At 39.8% G+C, this 17,850-nt stretch overlaps 9 protein-coding genes and 1 long non-coding RNA gene across 10 annotated transcripts; 5 read left to right on the top strand and 5 right to left on the bottom strand.

Annotated features, from left to right (window-relative positions):
* Positions 1 to 345: 345 nt before the first annotated feature.
* On the bottom strand, positions 346 to 814 carry LOC129431950 (histone H2B-like). Its single transcript, XM_055190073.2, has one exon. It carries the CDS (start codon positions 765 to 767, stop codon positions 393 to 395), a length of 375 nt encoding a protein of 124 aa, XP_055046048.1. The 5' UTR covers positions 768 to 814; the 3' UTR covers positions 346 to 392.
* Positions 815 to 1,497: 683 nt separating this feature from the next.
* LOC129431959 (histone H4) lies at positions 1,498 to 1,882 on the bottom strand. Its single transcript, XM_055190082.2, has one exon. It carries the CDS (start codon positions 1,853 to 1,855, stop codon positions 1,544 to 1,546), a length of 312 nt encoding a protein of 103 aa, XP_055046057.1. The 5' UTR covers positions 1,856 to 1,882; the 3' UTR covers positions 1,498 to 1,543.
* Positions 1,883 to 3,103: 1,221 nt separating this feature from the next.
* LOC129417686 (uncharacterized) lies at positions 3,104 to 5,252 on the bottom strand. The gene is made up of 2 exons (XR_012370589.1): positions 4,922 to 5,252; positions 3,104 to 4,498 (listed from the first exon to the last, which is right to left on the bottom strand). It is a non-coding gene; the product is annotated as an uncharacterized lncRNA (long non-coding RNA).
* Positions 5,253 to 5,920: 668 nt separating this feature from the next.
* On the bottom strand, positions 5,921 to 6,401 carry LOC129432145 (histone H3-like). Its single transcript, XM_055190357.2, has one exon. The coding sequence runs from the start codon at positions 6,372 to 6,374 to the stop codon at positions 5,964 to 5,966; it is 411 nt and encodes a 136-aa protein (XP_055046332.2). The 5' UTR covers positions 6,375 to 6,401; the 3' UTR covers positions 5,921 to 5,963.
* A 1,008-nt stretch (positions 6,402 to 7,409) lies between these two features.
* LOC129431936 (histone H2A-like) lies at positions 7,410 to 7,813 on the bottom strand. Its single transcript, XM_055190058.2, has one exon. It carries the CDS (start codon positions 7,794 to 7,796, stop codon positions 7,410 to 7,412), a length of 387 nt encoding a protein of 128 aa, XP_055046033.2. The 5' UTR covers positions 7,797 to 7,813.
* Positions 7,814 to 9,378: 1,565 nt separating this feature from the next.
* LOC129431914 (histone H1-like) lies at positions 9,379 to 10,713 on the top strand. The gene has a single exon (XM_055190036.2). The coding sequence runs from the start codon at positions 9,539 to 9,541 to the stop codon at positions 10,160 to 10,162; it is 624 nt and encodes a 207-aa protein (XP_055046011.2). The 5' UTR covers positions 9,379 to 9,538; the 3' UTR covers positions 10,163 to 10,713.
* Positions 10,714 to 10,873: 160 nt separating this feature from the next.
* LOC129431930 (histone H2A-like) lies at positions 10,874 to 11,461 on the top strand. Its single transcript, XM_055190053.2, has one exon. It carries the CDS (start codon positions 10,945 to 10,947, stop codon positions 11,329 to 11,331), a length of 387 nt encoding a protein of 128 aa, XP_055046028.1. The 5' UTR covers positions 10,874 to 10,944; the 3' UTR covers positions 11,332 to 11,461.
* Positions 11,462 to 12,214: 753 nt separating this feature from the next.
* On the top strand, positions 12,215 to 12,683 carry LOC129431924 (histone H3). The gene has a single exon (XM_055190046.2). It carries the CDS (start codon positions 12,225 to 12,227, stop codon positions 12,633 to 12,635), a length of 411 nt encoding a protein of 136 aa, XP_055046021.1. The 5' UTR covers positions 12,215 to 12,224; the 3' UTR covers positions 12,636 to 12,683.
* Positions 12,684 to 13,344: 661 nt separating this feature from the next.
* LOC129431965 (histone H4) lies at positions 13,345 to 13,926 on the top strand. The gene has a single exon (XM_055190088.2). It carries the CDS (start codon positions 13,362 to 13,364, stop codon positions 13,671 to 13,673), a length of 312 nt encoding a protein of 103 aa, XP_055046063.1. The 5' UTR covers positions 13,345 to 13,361; the 3' UTR covers positions 13,674 to 13,926.
* A 477-nt stretch (positions 13,927 to 14,403) lies between these two features.
* LOC129432144 (histone H2B) lies at positions 14,404 to 14,852 on the top strand. The gene has a single exon (XM_073868340.1). It carries the CDS (start codon positions 14,431 to 14,433, stop codon positions 14,803 to 14,805), a length of 375 nt encoding a protein of 124 aa, XP_073724441.1. The 5' UTR covers positions 14,404 to 14,430; the 3' UTR covers positions 14,806 to 14,852.
* Positions 14,853 to 17,850: the final 2,998 nt, after the last annotated feature.

The following is a 17,850-nucleotide window of genomic DNA, read 5'->3' as shown; positions in this document are numbered from 1 at the left end:
TTTTCTATTAAGTATACAATCTCTAACAAATGTAAGTTATTATAGGCAAAACAGGTAATGTGGAAAGAATATCAAGCATTTGGGGCAGACTGCTGCCATCTGGTGACAAAAAGCAAAATAAAACTTCACGCCAGGCTTCTTTCCATAAATGTCTGAGAAACTGACACTAAATCTCAGAAAGTGAGTATATTTCTGCAGTTCTAACTTATAGATTTAATGAGTATGCACATATTTTACATTAAACGGTTTATTCATTTTAAATTGTACAAGTTAACCTTTTTATTAACTACAGCAGCTAACTTAGTTACTTTGCTTAAGAAAAAACACTCTTTTCTGGAAAGTGTGGGTGGCTCTTAAAAGAGCCTTTGGGTTCAGATTGGGTACTTTTGGCTTTACTTGGAGCTCGTGTATTTGGTGACGGCCTTTGTTCCCTCAGACACGGCGTGTTTGGCGAGTTCACCGGGCAGCAGGAGACGCACGGCGGTCTGGATCTCTCTCGAGGTGATGGTGGAGCGCTTGTTGTAGTGAGCGAGACGAGAAGACTCACCGGCGATGCGCTCAAAGATGTCGTTGACGAAAGAGTTCATGATGCCCATCGCCTTTGAAGAAATGCCGGTGTCGGGATGAACCTGCTTCAGGACTTTGTACACGTAGATGGCGTAACTCTCCTTCCTAGACCTCTTGCGCTTCTTTCCACTCTTGGCGGCGCTTTTGGTGACGGCTTTCTTTGAGCCCTTCTTGGGCGCGGGCTTTGCTGGCTCAGGCATGATGATGCTTCAAATCTCAGAACAAGAAACTGAATAATGAAGTGACCGCGTGCAGGGTTATTTATCCCCAGCTCTATGTAAATTTTAGCCCAACGAGACTCGTGCTCTGATTGGGTGTCTTTGTTGGCCCGACCCCAAAAATGTTTCTATTGGTCAGCTCAGAGTCTGTCCAGGGTGAAAGAGAGCCAATGAAAGAGGTCCAACCACAGGCTCGCGTTTGAAACAGACCCTCCCCCACGCGATTCAGTTCTTTGTTTCATTTCCCGCTCTTTTCGGGAGTTTATTTTTGTGATTTTCTACACAAAATGTCTTATACTCACATTATTGTGCGTAATCAATTACATATTTTTACCGAAACTGTTTGGTAGAGAGTGCAAGGATTTACTATTTTCTATTTACACTACAATGCTTAGAAAACACAACTTATCCATGCTTAAATCAAAGTCTCAGAAAAATATCATCCTTTATTTTTTATGTTCGACATTTTTTTTTAATATAAATCAATCAATACACAACATTACACAAGTTCTATTGGGAATTTTATTGGTTTTAATGGAGAATTGCCAAAACACACAGTGTAGTTGTTTTAATGGTAAAAGCTAACGGTTCCTCTTGGTATTTTAATAGAAACCATCAGAACTTTCGGTATTATTTTTTTCACCCGGGAAACAATTAACAACAGCGTTATTTAATCATGTTTTGAAGGTTCAGCTCTTTGTGTGATAATGTGGGTGGCTCTTAGAAGAGCCGTTGGGTTTTGCTTTTCTTTTAATCGTTTAACCTCCGAAACCGTACAGTGTGCGTCCCTGTCTCTTCAGCGCGTACACGACATCCATAGCGGTGACGGTCTTTCTCTTGGCGTGCTCGGTGTAGGTGACGGCGTCACGGATAACATTCTCCAGAAACACCTTCAACACACCGCGAGTCTCCTCGTAGATAAGACCGGAGATACGCTTAACACCACCACGGCGAGCGAGACGACGGATGGCGGGTTTGGTGATACCCTGAATGTTATCGCGGAGAACTTTACGATGACGCTTAGCGCCTCCTTTTCCGAGTCCTTTACCTCCTTTACCTCTTCCAGACATGATGATCTAACGTGTTGTTTAAACAATGCGCTCAATAGTGTCTGTCTGCGGAGTGCGGGAGAGGGGCGTGCCGTTGGGCGGCGTGGCTTTTGGCAGGGGGCGGAAATTGAGGTTGTCCAAGTCGCACAGAATCCCGCGAGATGTCCGACTTCCGCTAAACTGACACGGCACATCCGATAGCTAGTTTAATAGTAAGACGATTGTTTATAGCTCTCTTTCAACTTTAGCGTAATGACAAATAACGTTACTGCCGTAAATGTTTTAAATTGAGGGCACGGAGGAAGCTTCATAAGACGCTCGGATGGTCTTATATTGTCTCATCCATCGTCATTGTTAACGTGGGTAGACAATATGGCCACATACGGCATATATGGACATATTTACCAACCTAAAATTATTAAAGTACCTTGGCATACCAATATTTAAATCGTGAACTGTTACACAATGAGGGTGATTTCGTCTTTTTTTTTAAGTAAATGTGCACCTCAGACAGTTTAATATGTATTAAACCAAGATGAAATTAATTTGCAAACTTGCAAAGACTTAATTCTTTTTAAGTTTTAAGAGGAATCTACAGAGCTCACGTGGTTTTATAAGAAATGGCTAACAGATAACATCTGGTGATATTGTGAAGGTTTATAAAAATAACTATTCACAACAGGTAACATTGTAAAGGTGTATAAAAATAACCATTCACAACAGGTAACATTGTAAAGGTGTATAAAAATAACCATTCACAACAGGTAACATTGTAAAGGTGTATCAAAATAACTATGCACAACATGTAACAACTGGTGACATTGTAAAGGTTTATAAAAATAACCATTCACAACATGTAACATCTGGTGACATTGGTTATTTTTATAAACCTTTACATTCACAACATGTAACATCTGGTGACATTGTAAAGGTTTATAAAAATAACCATTCACAACATGTAACATCTGGTGACATTGGTTATTTTTATAAACCTTTACATTCACAACATGTAACATCTGGTGACATTGTAAAGGTTTATAAAAATAACTATCCACAACATGTAACAACTAGTGAGATTGTAAAGGTTTATAAAATAATTATTCACAACAGGTAACATCTGGTGACATTGTAAAGGTTTATAAAAATAACTATCCACAACATGTAACAACTAGTGACATTGTAAAGGTTTATAAAAATCACCATTCACAACATGTAACATCTGGTGACATTGGTTATTTTTATAAACCTTTACATTCACAACATGTAACATCTGGTGACATTGTAAAGGTTTATAAAAATAACTATCCACAACATGTAACAACTAGTGAGATTGTAAAGGTTTATAAAATAATTATTCACAACAGGTAACATCTGGTGACATTGTAAAGGTTTATAAAAATAACTATGCACAACATGTAACAACTGGTGACATTGTAAAGGTTTATAAAAATAACCATTCACAACATGTAACATCTGGTGACATTGGTTATTTTTATAAACCTTTACATTCACAACATGTAACATCTGGTGACATTGTAAAGCTTTATAAAAATAACTATCCACAACATGTAACAACTAGTGAGATTGTAAAGGTTTATAAAATAATTATTCACAACAGGTAACATCTGGTGACATTGTAAAGGTTTATAAAAATATCCTTTCAGCAAGATCACCCTGCCATAAATTATAACAAAGCATTATGAGAGGCATCAGGAGCTGATCCCAAGTGTATAGCTGGAAGCTGTTGATGTATGTACAGTATTGGTAAAGTGCACATGAATGCATTTTATAATAATAATGCATCCGATGTCAACCCTGTGTAGAGCTGAGAAATGTGGTTTATTTCTCAGCAGCAGTAATGTCCAATGGTGCCAGCTCAACACACTGGTGCAGTTTCCCAGGCAGGGCTTAGTCAGGGGTGCCCAAACTCAGTCCTGGAGGGCTGGTGTCCTGCAGAGTTTAGCTCCAACTTGCATCAGAGCACCTGCCAGTAAGTTTCTAGTATGCTTGGTAAGACCTTAATTGGCTGCTTCAGGTGTGTTTGATTAGGGTTAGAGTTAAACTTTGCAGGACACAGTTTGGAAACCCTTTGTTTAGATCAGGGGTGACCAACCCTGTTCCTGGAGATCCACCCTCCTGCATATTTCAGCTCCAACCCAGCTTTAACAAACACACCTGACTATAATTTTAAGGTTGCCCTGAAATGCTTGATTGGCAGGTTCAGGTGTGTTTGATTGGGGTTGGAGCTGAACTCTGCAGGACAGTAGATCTCAAGACACAGGTTTGGTCACCAATGGTTTAGATTAAACCAGGACTGGGCACTTATATTAGGACATTTTCGTTTTTACAAACAAACCTTACAAAAACAAGACTGGTGTGCATCTTGAAACAAAACAATGGCACTGATATGAGATGTGTCAGTACAAGGTGTTTTCTTAATTACAGTAGCTCAAACATGCATTTTAGCCCGGGAACAGTATAAGCCCTGTCTGGAAAACCGCCACATTGTTTTACCATAACAGATATGGGTTGTTTAAGGTTGAGTTGTGAGTTTGAAGTGTAGACAGATGGATCATCCTATTATATTTCTGCATCACAGTTAAGGTGCATGTGGATGGTATCACCCTCACAAGTTGTCCACTGCATCACTTCACATCAATGCAGCTGTGAAAATAATAACCATAAACAAACATATTTTACATTTGTACTTAAAATAAGCTTACATTATGAGAATATACAATGGCACCCATACTTAAACAGAACAGGGTTTGAGAGAGATACATTAAAAACGAGACAGTAGTACACACATTCTTTAACTCCAGTGTTATTATGACGTTTAATAGGTCATTAATTAATTAACTGTCATTTGAAATGTCGACAACTTACAGGAATAACTGTAAGATTCTAATGTACTAATATCTAACGTTACTATCGTAAACAGGAAAATATATAGGTGAGCAATGAAACTCATGCAAGATTTGTTGCATTTTGTTAACTACTCGTTACTGATCATAAGTGTAATCACAGAACGGACTTCACAAATCTAACATTAGGCTAACAACACATAGCTAACGTTAGCGAGCTTACCTGAAACGGTCGACCTTAATTCAGCCCCTGGCGTGACTTCTTAACATGTGTCGTAGCCGAACCATTTCTCGGGAAAAGGATGTTCGTCAGTAGGCTTCCCGTCCATTAAAATTGGTACGAACAAACATGAGGGCGCTTGGATGAGCAACTTTAATAACGCCTTTAGCCGCCGTATCTCTATGCGGGCAGAAGAGAAGACAGAATGACAACATCTCGTCCTGACGTCTCGCGTGGTTCTGTGTAACTTGGACAACTTAAGGTTACGCCCACTGCTAAAAGTTACGCCCCTTAACGGCACGCCCCTCTCTTGCGGTCCGCAGACAGACCCATCTCAATGCGCTCGCTCTAGCAGGGAAGGACTTTTAATTTTGCCTACAGGACCTTGTAGAAACACACAGACACGAGGGCGGGGTCGCCATTTCGTCACGAAATTAATCTTCCTCAAAATTTGCGGCTCCGCCCTTCTTCAAAGCTTTCAGTAAATCGCTTCACAATGCAACTTGAGAAAAGGACTGTTAAAGATTTGCTAATAAAAATATAAACTAAATGTTACGTGCAAAATAAAACTACGGTGTACTTGAGCAAGGCACAGCCACAGTTGCACACAATGCGCCGTAACGATAGCTGCCCAATGCTCCGGGTGCACACTAGGTCACATTTCAATTGTGAATCCCATACTTGACAAATACTTTCACAAGTGTCAAGTCACTTTAGAATAAAATTATGAGATCCATATCAGAAATTATGTTTTGGGTATTATTTTAGTCGTTTTAAATATCGTTTATATGAACTCGGTTTTAATATGACTTTTTAATTAACTGTCCCTGCTGGTCTCATGGTTAGGACAGTACATGGCAGAAAATAACTAATATTGTAATCACTTTTCAGCGTTTTACTGACACACAAGTACAGGAAAACGGCTAAGTGCGTAACGTTACTGTAGGCTACGTTAGGTTATCATCGGAAAACAATGGAAATCAGTTCGTTCAGTGGATTGGGTGGCTCTTAAAAGAGCCGTTGGGGTAAATGTTGTAATGTGGTCTTAAGCGCGCTCTCCGCGGATACGGCGGGCCAGCTGGATGTCTTTGGGCATGATGGTGACTCTCTTGGCGTGGATGGCGCACAGATTGGTGTCCTCGAACAGACCGACCAAGTAAGCCTCACTGGACTCCTGCAGGGCCATGACAGCAGAGCTCTGGAAGCGCAGATCAGTCTTGAAGTCCTGAGCGATTTCTCTCACCAGACGCTGGAAGGGAAGCTTGCGGATCAGCAGCTCGGTTGATTTCTGATAACGGCGGATCTCTCTCAGAGCCACGGTGCCGGGCCTGTAACGATGAGGCTTCTTCACTCCACCGGTGGCCGGGGCGCTCTTACGGGCGGCTTTAGTAGCGAGCTGCTTCCTTGGAGCTTTGCCTCCAGTAGATTTACGAGCGGTCTGCTTGGTTCTTGCCATTACTGATGAGATCTCTCGAGCGTTCGTCGAAACAATACTTATTCGGGCCCTGCTGGCCGCTTTTAAAGACTAGAATGAGAACTACGTCAGTGAAACAGAGACATATGATTGGCTAATGCGTGAAGTCTCTTCACGACATGGGGCCAATGGCTGCGCGATATCGATTCAAAAGAAAATGGCTGAAGAATATTACGTTTCCTTTGTGCTTTTACTGATTGAAAAACGACATCAAATGCAAACATATTTCATATAACACATTTTGCTCAATGCCACATGAACAAGAGGTTTTAGTAACACATTTTACCAGTGAAGAAAGAGGAAAACAAATACAAAAAAATGTGTTTCTTTCCAAAGGGGTACTGTAAAATTTGAAATCATTCATAAAGTTTGACAGATTTGGTTTACAAAGGGCCCATTTTGTGTGTGTGTGTGTGTGTGTGTGTGTGTGTGTGTTACATAAAAAAAAGTATAATATTGTTAATTCTGAATAATCTCAAAACCAACTGAGTACTTAAAATGCAATTTTTAGCACACTACCCAGTTTTCTACCGATATAATTTATTCTTTTTCCTGTCCACAAAAATCACAAGCATATAAAACATTAAGATCAAATCTTTCCAAAACATGTTTAACAAAATCAATTCTATGTAGAACTTTGTAAGACTTTAAAGACCTTAATTTCATTACTGACACAAAACTTCTCGCAACTCCTTTGTTCTAATTTCATAGATGTGTTCACATTGATAGGATTACAATAACGATAGGATTCAGACACTTTTCTTATTTATACTTTCATATTATATGTAAACGAATGCAGACATGTATTTTGAGATATTGGTGTGTACCAAAGATAGACTCATTAACATAAATCAGCAGTACTTCGCAATAACGCGAATGTCTAGTTTAAACGTATCCAAAAGAATTGATTTTAACTATCATTCACATTTCAAACGTCTATGTATTCATTTTGCTCTTTTATTGATCGAGTGGTTGGCTCTTAAAAGAGCCTTTGTGTTTAAGTGAACTTGTGTTCGTTCATTTGGTCTTAGCGGGCTTCTCGGTCTTCTTGGGCAGCAGGACAGCCTGGATGTTAGGCAGAACTCCACCCTGAGCGATGGTCACACCGCCCAGAAGTTTGTTGAGCTCCTCGTCATTGCGCACCGCCAGCTGCAGATGACGGGGAATGATGCGAGTCTTTTTGTTGTCACGAGCGGCGTTTCCGGCCAACTCCAAGATCTCAGCGGTCAGATACTCGAGCACTGCGGCCAGATAGACGGGAGCACCGGCACCGACACGCTCAGCATAGTTGCCTTTACGGAGAAGTCTATGAACACGACCGACGGGAAACTGCAGTCCAGCTCTGGATGAACGAGTCTTGGCCTTCGCTCTCGCCTTACCGCCGGTTTTACCTCTACCGCTCATTTTAGTTCTGATCTAAGACAAACTTAGAAGAGAAATGTAAGTACTGCAGCTGGAGCCTCTCGTATTTAAACCCGTCTGTCAGTCGCCTATTGGTTGGATTTTGTTAAACCTGTAAACCAATCAGTAAACTTCCCTCCAAATTTCAACCCCACCCCCTCAGTCTGTCTTCGTCTTATGCAATACAGTTGTCTGTCCAGGAATAAAATTAATGTTAATTTATCAAAAATTTAAATATAAACCCAAAACGAATTACATGCACTTATTTGCTGTGATTGAGTATTCAAGAAAACATATTCATCACACCCTCACAAAAGTTAACCATGTCAAAGACATTTTATTTTTTTTTGCTTATGGTTAATTTCCATAAAGGTAATTTCACATAAGCATCACAAAACAATTTCCTCTGAATCGATTTTAAATCTAAATATTTTGAGAAATAATAGAAACAAGCCAGACAAATACTTAACCACGACCGCACATATTCATTTAACCTTCGCAAGTTATGGAAACTCTTTCATGAGGTGGTGGGTGACTCGAAAAAAAGAGCCATATAACGTCACATACGGATGACATTATACAGTTTTAAAGTTTTATGAATGGGGTGTCTTAAGAACTAGTCTGACCTGCAAGCAATTAGTTAGGGGTAATCAGTCTAACTTTTCGGACTGAAATGAGATCAGTTTTCATTTATAAATATGTACCCAACTTTAAACAGTCTAACTTATAAGACTAAACAGTTTATGCAACCAGCCACAGGATCTGAAAGGATGTTAATATTATTATTATGTCTTTAATGCTCATCGAGTTACAGGCATCACTATTGAAATGCAACAAGGATTGTATAAGATATAGAGATCTCTGTGTGAAAAATAAAATAATGATGCCAGCATCTTTTCAAAGTCAAATTTCATTTTGCTCATAATCCTTCCCCTCAAGATAATAGTGGACATTGCAGTGACTATTATGGTGTGTAATGTTTTGGCTTTCAAAAAGCGTTTGAATCGGATCACACTGATGTTTAAACAGGCCTGAATGATCAGCTGCTTATAACAGGAGGACGCATGTCATCATTAGTGACACATATGTGGCCGTATTGCTTACCTACATGTTCTGCTTCGTAATCACTTATGAAATCAATAACTTTTCGCTCTGCTTTCACAGTTCGACTAGTGCACATATAACAAACGCATATCAATAAAGCAGAGACATATAAGACCAATACAGCGTGAGGTAGCGAGCATCTGTGTTTTAGGCTGGCCAAAACAACTGGTTTATGCAACGTTCCACGAGTCCCTGAATGGTTTGAATTTCACGCAAGTGTTTTTTTAACATAAGTGTTGAATAACAAGAAGACGCGTTCGGTCTACCATCAGAGTTTGCAGAAATAAATCACATGAAATCCGTCTTCTGCTTTTTCCGGAGACTGATACTCGCCGTTTATTTGATCTGATTGTGCCAAAATAAAGAATTTACTGTCGCGTAGTTTGGTCTCTAAATAAAGCTCTGAGTCTCAGCTCTGTGCTCGCGCTGTTTTCACCTCGCTAAACTTCTTAAACACCACGGATTTTATTCGATATTTCAGAGGAGAAAACACAGTCGCTGGCAACTCGAGAAGGCGCGCAGTCACAGACAGACTGAGTCTATAAGGTTCTCATGTGTTGTATAAACGCGCGGTGCCTCTCGGCAGTCCAGCATTACTGATCGAGTTCAGTTCTTGTGACAGTTCAGATCTATTTAGAAGAATGGCAGAAACCGCTCCAGCTCCAGCTGCTCCACCGGCCAAAGCGCCCAAGAAGAAAACTGCAGCCAAGGCGAAGAAAACGGGTCCGAGCGTGAGCGAGCTCGTCGTCAAAGCTGTGACAGCCTCCAAGGAGAGAAGCGGCGTGTCCCTCGCTGCCCTGAAGAAAGCGCTCGCCGCCGCCGGCTACGACGTGAAGAAGAACAACTCCCGCATCAAGATCGCCATCAAGGGTCTGGTGACTAAAGGCACATTGGTTCAGACTAAAGGAACCGGCGCGTCTGGCTCATTCAAGCTGAACAAGAAGCAAGCAGAGACCAAGAAGGCCGCTCCTAAAGCAAAGAAGCCCGCAGCCAAAAAGCCCGCAGCTGCCAAGAAGCCCAAAACTGCTGCAGCAAAGAAGACCGCCGCAAAGAAATCTCCGAAGAAGGTGAAGAAGCCCGCTGCCACAGCCGCTAAGAAAGCAACGAAGAGCCCTAAGAAGGCAACCAAGAGCCCCAAAAAGGCAAAGAAGCCTGCGGCTCCTAAGAAAGCAGCAAAGAGTCCCAAAAAGGCGAAGGTTGTGAAGCCCAAGACGGCAAAGCCTAAAGCGGCCAAGCCTAAAAAGGCCGCACCCAAAAAGAAGTAAAGTCACCAGCTGAGGTGTTTTACTCTGTAAACAAACGGCTCTTTTAAGAGCCACCCACCACCTCACAAAAGAGTTTCAGATCTGCATGTTATGATGTGTTTATACTTTACTCTAGTTTAATTTGAACGGTAAAATGAATACGTGGGACAGTCGATCATGGTTAAGTATTTGGCTGGATCGTTTTCTGATTATATTAAATTGAATCAAAGACAATTGTTTGTGGCGCTTAGGTGAAATTAACAATGGAATGTAACATCATAAAAATAATAATTGGTTTTGGCAGTGGTAAATTATTACCCCAAAAACACATTAATACAAAAACATAATTAACTTTTGTAAGGGTCTGATGAATCCGCTTTTTTTTTAATACGCAGAGTAAAGACATGAATGTAATTCGTTTTGGGATCTTGTATAATTTGCGGCAGTTTAGACACTTCAATGGTGCATTACTGCCCTCCACAGTTAATCTGAAGAACTTCGCCTCGTAGTTTATTTCCTCAAATAAAGACCAGTGTGGAGTAAATTTGTTTTGGGTTTATATTTTAATATTTGTTTAATTAACATTCATTTCATTCCTGAACAGACAACAGTGTTGTATAAGAGGAAGGGAGGTTGAGGGGTGGGGTTGAAGGTTGGAGGGAAGTTTACTGATTGGTTTACAGGTTTAACCGAATCCAACCAATAGGCCACTAACAGACTGGTTTAAATACGAGAGGCTCCAGCTACATGACTTAAATTTCTGTTTTGAGTTTGTTTATTAGAACTTGTTTATTAGAACTAAAATGAGTGGAAGAGGTAAAACCGGCGGTAAGGCGAGAGCGAAGGCCAAGACTCGCTCATCCAGAGCTGGACTGCAGTTTCCCGTCGGTCGTGTTCACAGACTCCTCCGTAAAGGCAATTATGCTGAGCGTGTCGGTGCCGGTGCTCCCGTCTATCTGGCCGCAGTGCTCGAGTATCTGACCGCTGAGATCCTGGAGTTGGCCGGAAACGCCGCTCGTGACAACAAGAAGACTCGCATCATTCCCCGTCATCTGCAGCTGGCGGTGCGCAATGACGAGGAGCTGAACAAACTTCTGGGCGGTGTGACCATCGCTCAGGGCGGCGTGCTGCCCAACATCCAGGCTGTGCTGTTGCCCAAGAAGACCGAGAAGCCCGCCAAGACCAAATAAATGAACACAAGTGCTGCTGGTTTATGTTGAAGAGTTTATTTTAGTGTAATTGTACACAACAATATATAATGTCAAAATACATTTCTGCATTTGTTTACATATAATATTAAAGTGCAAATTAGAAAATTGACTGAATCCTATCGTTATTGTAATCCTATCAACGTTAACAAATGAAATTATAGAAAGGAACAAAGATAATAAAGTTTTGCGTCAGTAATGAAAATTAAGGTCTTTAAAGTCTTACAAAGTTCTACATAGAATTAATTTTGTTAAACATGTTTTGGAAAGATTTGAGCTTAATGTTTTATATGCTTGTGAATTTTGTGGACAGAAAAAATAAAATATATTAGTAGAAAATTGGGTAGTGTACTAGATATTGTATTTGATGTGCTTAATTTGTTTTGAGAGATCATTCAGAATTAAGAATATATTATAAAGTGTTTTTATTTGGAAAGTACCACACACACACACACACACACACACACACAAAATGGGCCCTTTGTAAACCAAATCTATCGCACTTCATGAATGATTTCAAATTTTACTGTACCCCTTTGGAACAAATTTAATATTTTAAAAGTACTATTTTCTTTCTTCACTGGTAAAATGCGTTACTGAAACCTTTTGTTCATGTGGGATTGATGAAAATATGTTTGCATTTGATGTCGTTTTTCAATCAGTAAAAGCACAAAGGAAACGTAATATTCTTCAGCCATTTTCTTTTGAATCGATATCGCGCAGCCATTGGCCCCATGTCGTGAAGAGACTTCACGCATTAGCCAATCACATGCCTCTGTTTCGCTGACGTAGTTCTCATTCTAGTCCTTAAAAGCAGGCAGCAGGGACCAAATAGTCATTGTTCTGTTTAGAGCGCTTGAGAGACTTCAGCAGCAATGGCCCGAACCAAGCAGACCGCACGTAAGTCAACTGGAGGCAAAGCTCCTAGGAAGCAGCTCGCTACTAAAGCCGCCCGTAAGAGTGCCCCGGCCACCGGTGGAGTGAAGAAGCCTCATCGTTACAGGCCCGGCACCGTGGCTCTGAGAGAGATCCGCCGTTATCAGAAATCAACCGAACTGCTGATCCGCAAGCTTCCCTTCCAGCGTCTGGTGAGAGAAATCGCTCAGGACTTCAAGACTGATCTGCGCTTCCAGAGCTCTGCTGTCATGGCCCTGCAGGAGTCCAGTGAGGCTTACTTGGTCGGTCTGTTCGAGGACACCAACCTGTGCGCCATCCACGCCAAGAGAGTCACCATCATGCCCAAAGACATCCAGCTGGCCCGCCGTATCCGCGGAGAGCGCGCTTAAGACCGCATTACAACATTAACCCCAACGGCTCTTTTAAGAGCCACCCAATCCACTGTACGAAATGATTTCCATTGTTTTCCGATGATAACGTAACGTAGCCTACAGTAACGTTACGCACTGAACCGTTTTTCTGTACTTGTGTGTCAGTAAAACCATGATGCGTGATTACAATATTGGTTCTTATCTGCCATGTACTGTCTTAACCTTGAGTCCCGCGGGGACAGTTAATTAAGTCATATTAAAACCGAGTTCATATAAACCATATTTAAAATATTACCCAAAACATATTTTCTGTTATGGATTTCATAATTTTATTCTAAAGTGACTTGACACTTGTGAAAGTATTTGTCAAGTATTGGATTCACAATTGAAATGTGACCTAGTGTGCACCCGGAGCATTGGGCAGCTATCGTTACGGCGCATTGGGTGGAACTGTGGCTGTGCCTTGCTCAAGTGCACCGTAGTTTTATTTTGCACGTAACATTTAGTTTATATTTTTTATTTGCAAATCTTTAACAGTCCTTTTCTCAAGTTGCATTGTGAAGCGATTTACTGAAAGCTTTGAAGAAGGGCGGAGCCGCAAATTGTGAGGAAGATACATTTCGTGACGTGATGTTGACACCGCCCTCGTGTCTGTGTGTTTCTACAAGGTCCTGTAGGCATAAGTAAAAGTCCTTTCCTGCTAGAGCGAGCGAGCGCATTCTACAAACAACACGTTTAATCATCATGTCTGGAAGAGGTAAAGGTGGGAAAGGACTCGGAAAAGGAGGCGCTAAGCGTCATCGTAAGGTTCTGCGTGATAACATTCAGGGTATCACCAAACCCGCCATCCGTCGTCTCGCTCGCCGTGGTGGTGTCAAGCGTATCTCCGGTCTTATCTACGAGGAGACCCGCGGTGTGTTGAAGGTGTTTCTGGAGAATGTTATCCGTGACGCTGTCACCTACACCGAGCACGCCAAGAGAAAGACCGTCACCGCTATGGATGTCGTGTACGCGCTGAAGAGACAGGGACGCACACTGTACGGTTTCGGAGGTTAAACGAACAAAAGATAACCAAAACCCCACGGCTCTTCTAAGAGCCACCCATATTATCGCACAAAGAGCTCAATATTCTAAACATGATTAAATAACGCTGTTGTTAATTGTATTTCGGCTGATAAAATATTGCCGAAAATTCTGATGGTTTCTATTAAAATACCAAGAGGAACCGTTAGCTTTTACCATTATAACAACTACACTTTGTGTTTTGGCAATTCTCCATTAAAACCAATAAAATTCCCAATAGAACTTGTGTAATGGTGTGTATTGTTTGATTTATAAAAAAAATGTCGAACATAAAAAATAAAGGATGGTATTTTTTTGAGACTTTGATTTAAGCATGGATAAGTTGTGTTTTCTAAGCATTGTAGTGTAAATAGAAAATAGTAACTCCTTGCACTCTCTACCAAACACTTTCGGTAAAAATATGTAATTGATTACGCACAATAATGTGAGTATAAGACATTTTGTGTAGAAAATCACAAAAATAAACTCCCGAAAAGAGCGGGAAATGAAACAAAGAACTGAATCACGTGGGGGGGCTGTTTCAAACGCGAGCCTGTGGGTGGACCTTTTTCATTGGCTCTCTTTCAGCCTGGCCAGACCAATAGAAACATTTTAAGGGTGCGGCCAACAAAGACACCCAATCAGAGCGCGAGTCCTGTTTGATTAAAATTTACATAAAGCTGGAGATAAATAACCCTGCACGCGGTCACTTGATTATTCAGTTTCTTGTTCTGAGATTTGAAGCATATTAATGCCTGAACCAGCAAAGCCCGCGCCCAAGAAGGGCTCAAAGAAAGCCGTCACCAAGAGCGCCGCCAAGAGTGGAAAGAAGCGCAAGAGGTCCAGGAAGGAGAGTTACGCCATCTACGTGTACAAAGTCCTGAAGCAGGTTCATCCTGACACCGGCATTTCTTCAAAGGCGATGGGCATCATGAACTCTTTCGTCAACGACATCTTTGAGCGCATCGCCGGTGAGTCTTCTCGTCTCGCTCACTACAACAAGCGCTCCACCATCACCTCGAGAGAGATCCAGACCGCCGTGCGTCTCCTGCTGCCCGGTGAACTCGCCAAACACGCCGTGTCTGAGGGAACAAAGGCCGTCACCAAATACACGAGCTCCAAGTAAAGCCGAAAGTACCCAATCTGAACCCAAAGGCTCTTTTAAGAGCCACCCACACTTTCCAGAAAAGAGGTTTTCTTTACACGTGGTGCGTGATATTTAAGTTAAATTGCTTATCTTTGTATGTGGCGAAAGTTAGTGTATTTCATATCGGATATAAATAGTGCAAACAGTATTTCTAGTTGTATCCCCAGGATTTCATTCAGTCCTATTACCCGACACTTCCCCATCTGAAAATCTAAATATTTTACAAATCACGTTTTCAAGAGGAAGTCACATCATCTGGGTCTAAAGCCTTTGTGATAAACAAATTTATTTTCTGTATATTTTATATTGATGCTATCACTGCGAGTGTTCAGTCCTGTTACCTTTATTTGATATCATTGGTTTATTATAAAAAATAAATTGATAAAACACTAGAATTTGCTCAGTGTCTTTATGCTATAAGCACATATTTAATGTCAAATATTTAGGGGTGGTTTCCCAAGCAGGGATTACACTAGTCTTGGACTAAAATAGAGCTATTCAAACGGAAAACAAATTTCACTGACATATCTTAAAATACATCAGACTTGTTTTGCCTCAAAATGCACATAATCTTTTTAGTAAGGCATGTTTGTTATAACTAGTTCTATTTTCTAATTAATCTAAGGTCTAGTCCTGGTTTAAAATAATCCCTGTCTGGGAAACCAGCCCATAATGTATTTGCTAAATCTATGCTAAAAACTCAGTCCTGTTACCAAAATGCCTCCATTAAGAAACCATGTTAAAAATGAAGTAGTTACCTGAGATCGACCAATACTAATTTTGAAAAGTAAAATATGTGTGTTATTAGATTTAGTGATATATATTTTGGTTGTGCATTCCAATTAATATCAATTCAACTGCAGTTGGTTTGTTTTTTTATTAAACCTTCATAACTTAAAAAATACAGCTAAGCAGCACCATGAAACAAAATATTAACATAATAACATAATGATAAACATGTTTTGACAAAAATGTTTAAAAAATGAGTTATCTCGTTTTGCAATAAAACTCTTCATATATAAATTACTTCAATTTTGACGAGTTCCAACATGCAAATTCACTGATTCGGTGGAATGGCCCTCTTATTACACTGAAATTATACTCGCAGTTATAATAGCTTTTAGCCATGTGTATATTGGTTGGTGTTGTGGGGGAGGGGATTAAAACATTTCACAAATTATTATAAACTACAAATTAAGTGAATCCTTACTTAAGTTTGCTCTTACATCTTAGTTGACATTACATCAAGTGTAACATTGTGCAGTTCTGTATCATCATTGGCACATTGCTCATCTTTACAGTGACATCACGCCACAAAAGACAAAAAAAAATGAGAAGTTATCTCTAGAAATGAAAACCAATGCTATCTTTACACCGCTGTTAGACAATGTAAATGTGATCTTTAAGCTAAAGCTGATTTTCATATAGTCATTTAGCAGATGCTTTTTTTAAAAGCGACTTACAAATGAGGTAAACATTGAAAGCAATCACATCAACAAAAGGGCAGCAGTGCATAAATCAGCGTCGGCGCCAATGAGGTGGTGATCACATGAATGGATATACTGTAATTATCCAAGAAAATACATATAGTTGTGGTTCTTTCCTTAAGTTTTAATGCGTTATAAACAAACATCTCTGTAATACAACCACAAAAACTGCAGCTATAGTGACCAACGTACAGAGCTCTGAACAATCTTACTATATACAACAACAAAAACGACAACAGCAAAATAATAATAATAATAATTGTATGAAGACAATTAACATTAACCTGCTATCTCCATGCTCATTCACATCCACTGGAGTACTTGTACTAAACAAAGACTAACCACCCTGGACATTTCCCCACCGAGCCGATTTACCAAGAATATATCTCCACTTCTGCATTGTCTTCCTTGTTTATCAGTATATATGTTGTATTTAGTGAAACTTATCTCTGTGTTCTGGTCTTTCCACTGACAGTGACTTAAATAATAAAAAAAATCAATGAATATTTTCAAACATAATTTGAGGTTGTTCAACCATGCTAAAGTGGATCAAAAATTTGATCAAAGTTGTCCTAAGACAAGAACAGGTATTGTTGAAAAGTCACGTTTACACAAGTGTGCGTGAGGGGACCAGGGTTGAAATACACAAACATGACTGAAACTAATATGCAACTTAAATGAACCAAACAGAGAACTCAATTGAGCTTGACAGCCAGTGATCACTGTGGCCTTTAATGGATGGAAAAGTGCTGAATATTTTCCTAAAACTAAACGATCTGGAAGAGACAACAATGCAAACTATGCTTTCAATGTTTATAATATTTACTCATAGGAAACACAAATGTTTTCTTGTGAACTAAAGCAAATAATTATGTGTTTTAATTTGTTTAATTTACATTAAAAATTTGCCTCAGATGTAAATCTATTGCACCTGTTTCTGTAAATGTGTAAGAGTCATGATGTTTGTGTAGCATGCAGAAAACACTGAATTATATATCTATGACTTTGGTAATTTTATGGTGATCCATTCAATTTCTAATTCACAAAGAAAAAAGCAATTTAGCATTTTAGTTTTTATATTTAAGGAGTAACATTTGCCCATTATAATTAATATTCCATTGATATTTTACCAGATTTTTTAACCTTATTTAATGGATGGATAATCTATTATTTTAATGTTTACAGTTTACTGAAGGGTTGCTTTGGGACAGTATATGGGGCTGTTTCTCGGACAGGACTCATCCTAGTCTCAGACTAAAATCCATGTTTGAACTGCCTTAAATTAAGAACAGTTTGCCTACTTAAAACTACTTAAATGTCCTATTATATAACTTTATATTCCTGGTTTAATCCAAACCCTGTCTGGGAAACTGACCCCAAAAACCAACGTAGAAATAATTAAATGAAGTCGCTCCCCCTGAAAATTATTTTATACAAGTATAATTCAAATAATTCAAATATAATTCAATGGGTGAATGATATGAATTTTAGTATTTGTGTCTTTAACAGAGACCTTTAGATGTGTATTTGTGCTTTC

The sequence above is a fragment of the Misgurnus anguillicaudatus genome, chromosome 1 (genome assembly GCF_027580225.2).
Source record: "Misgurnus anguillicaudatus chromosome 1, ASM2758022v2, whole genome shotgun sequence".
NCBI classification, from domain to species: Eukaryota; Metazoa; Chordata; class Actinopteri; order Cypriniformes; family Cobitidae; genus Misgurnus; species Misgurnus anguillicaudatus.
The sequence above is the reverse complement of the archived record's forward strand: the minus strand, read 5'-3'. Positions and strand labels throughout refer to the sequence as shown.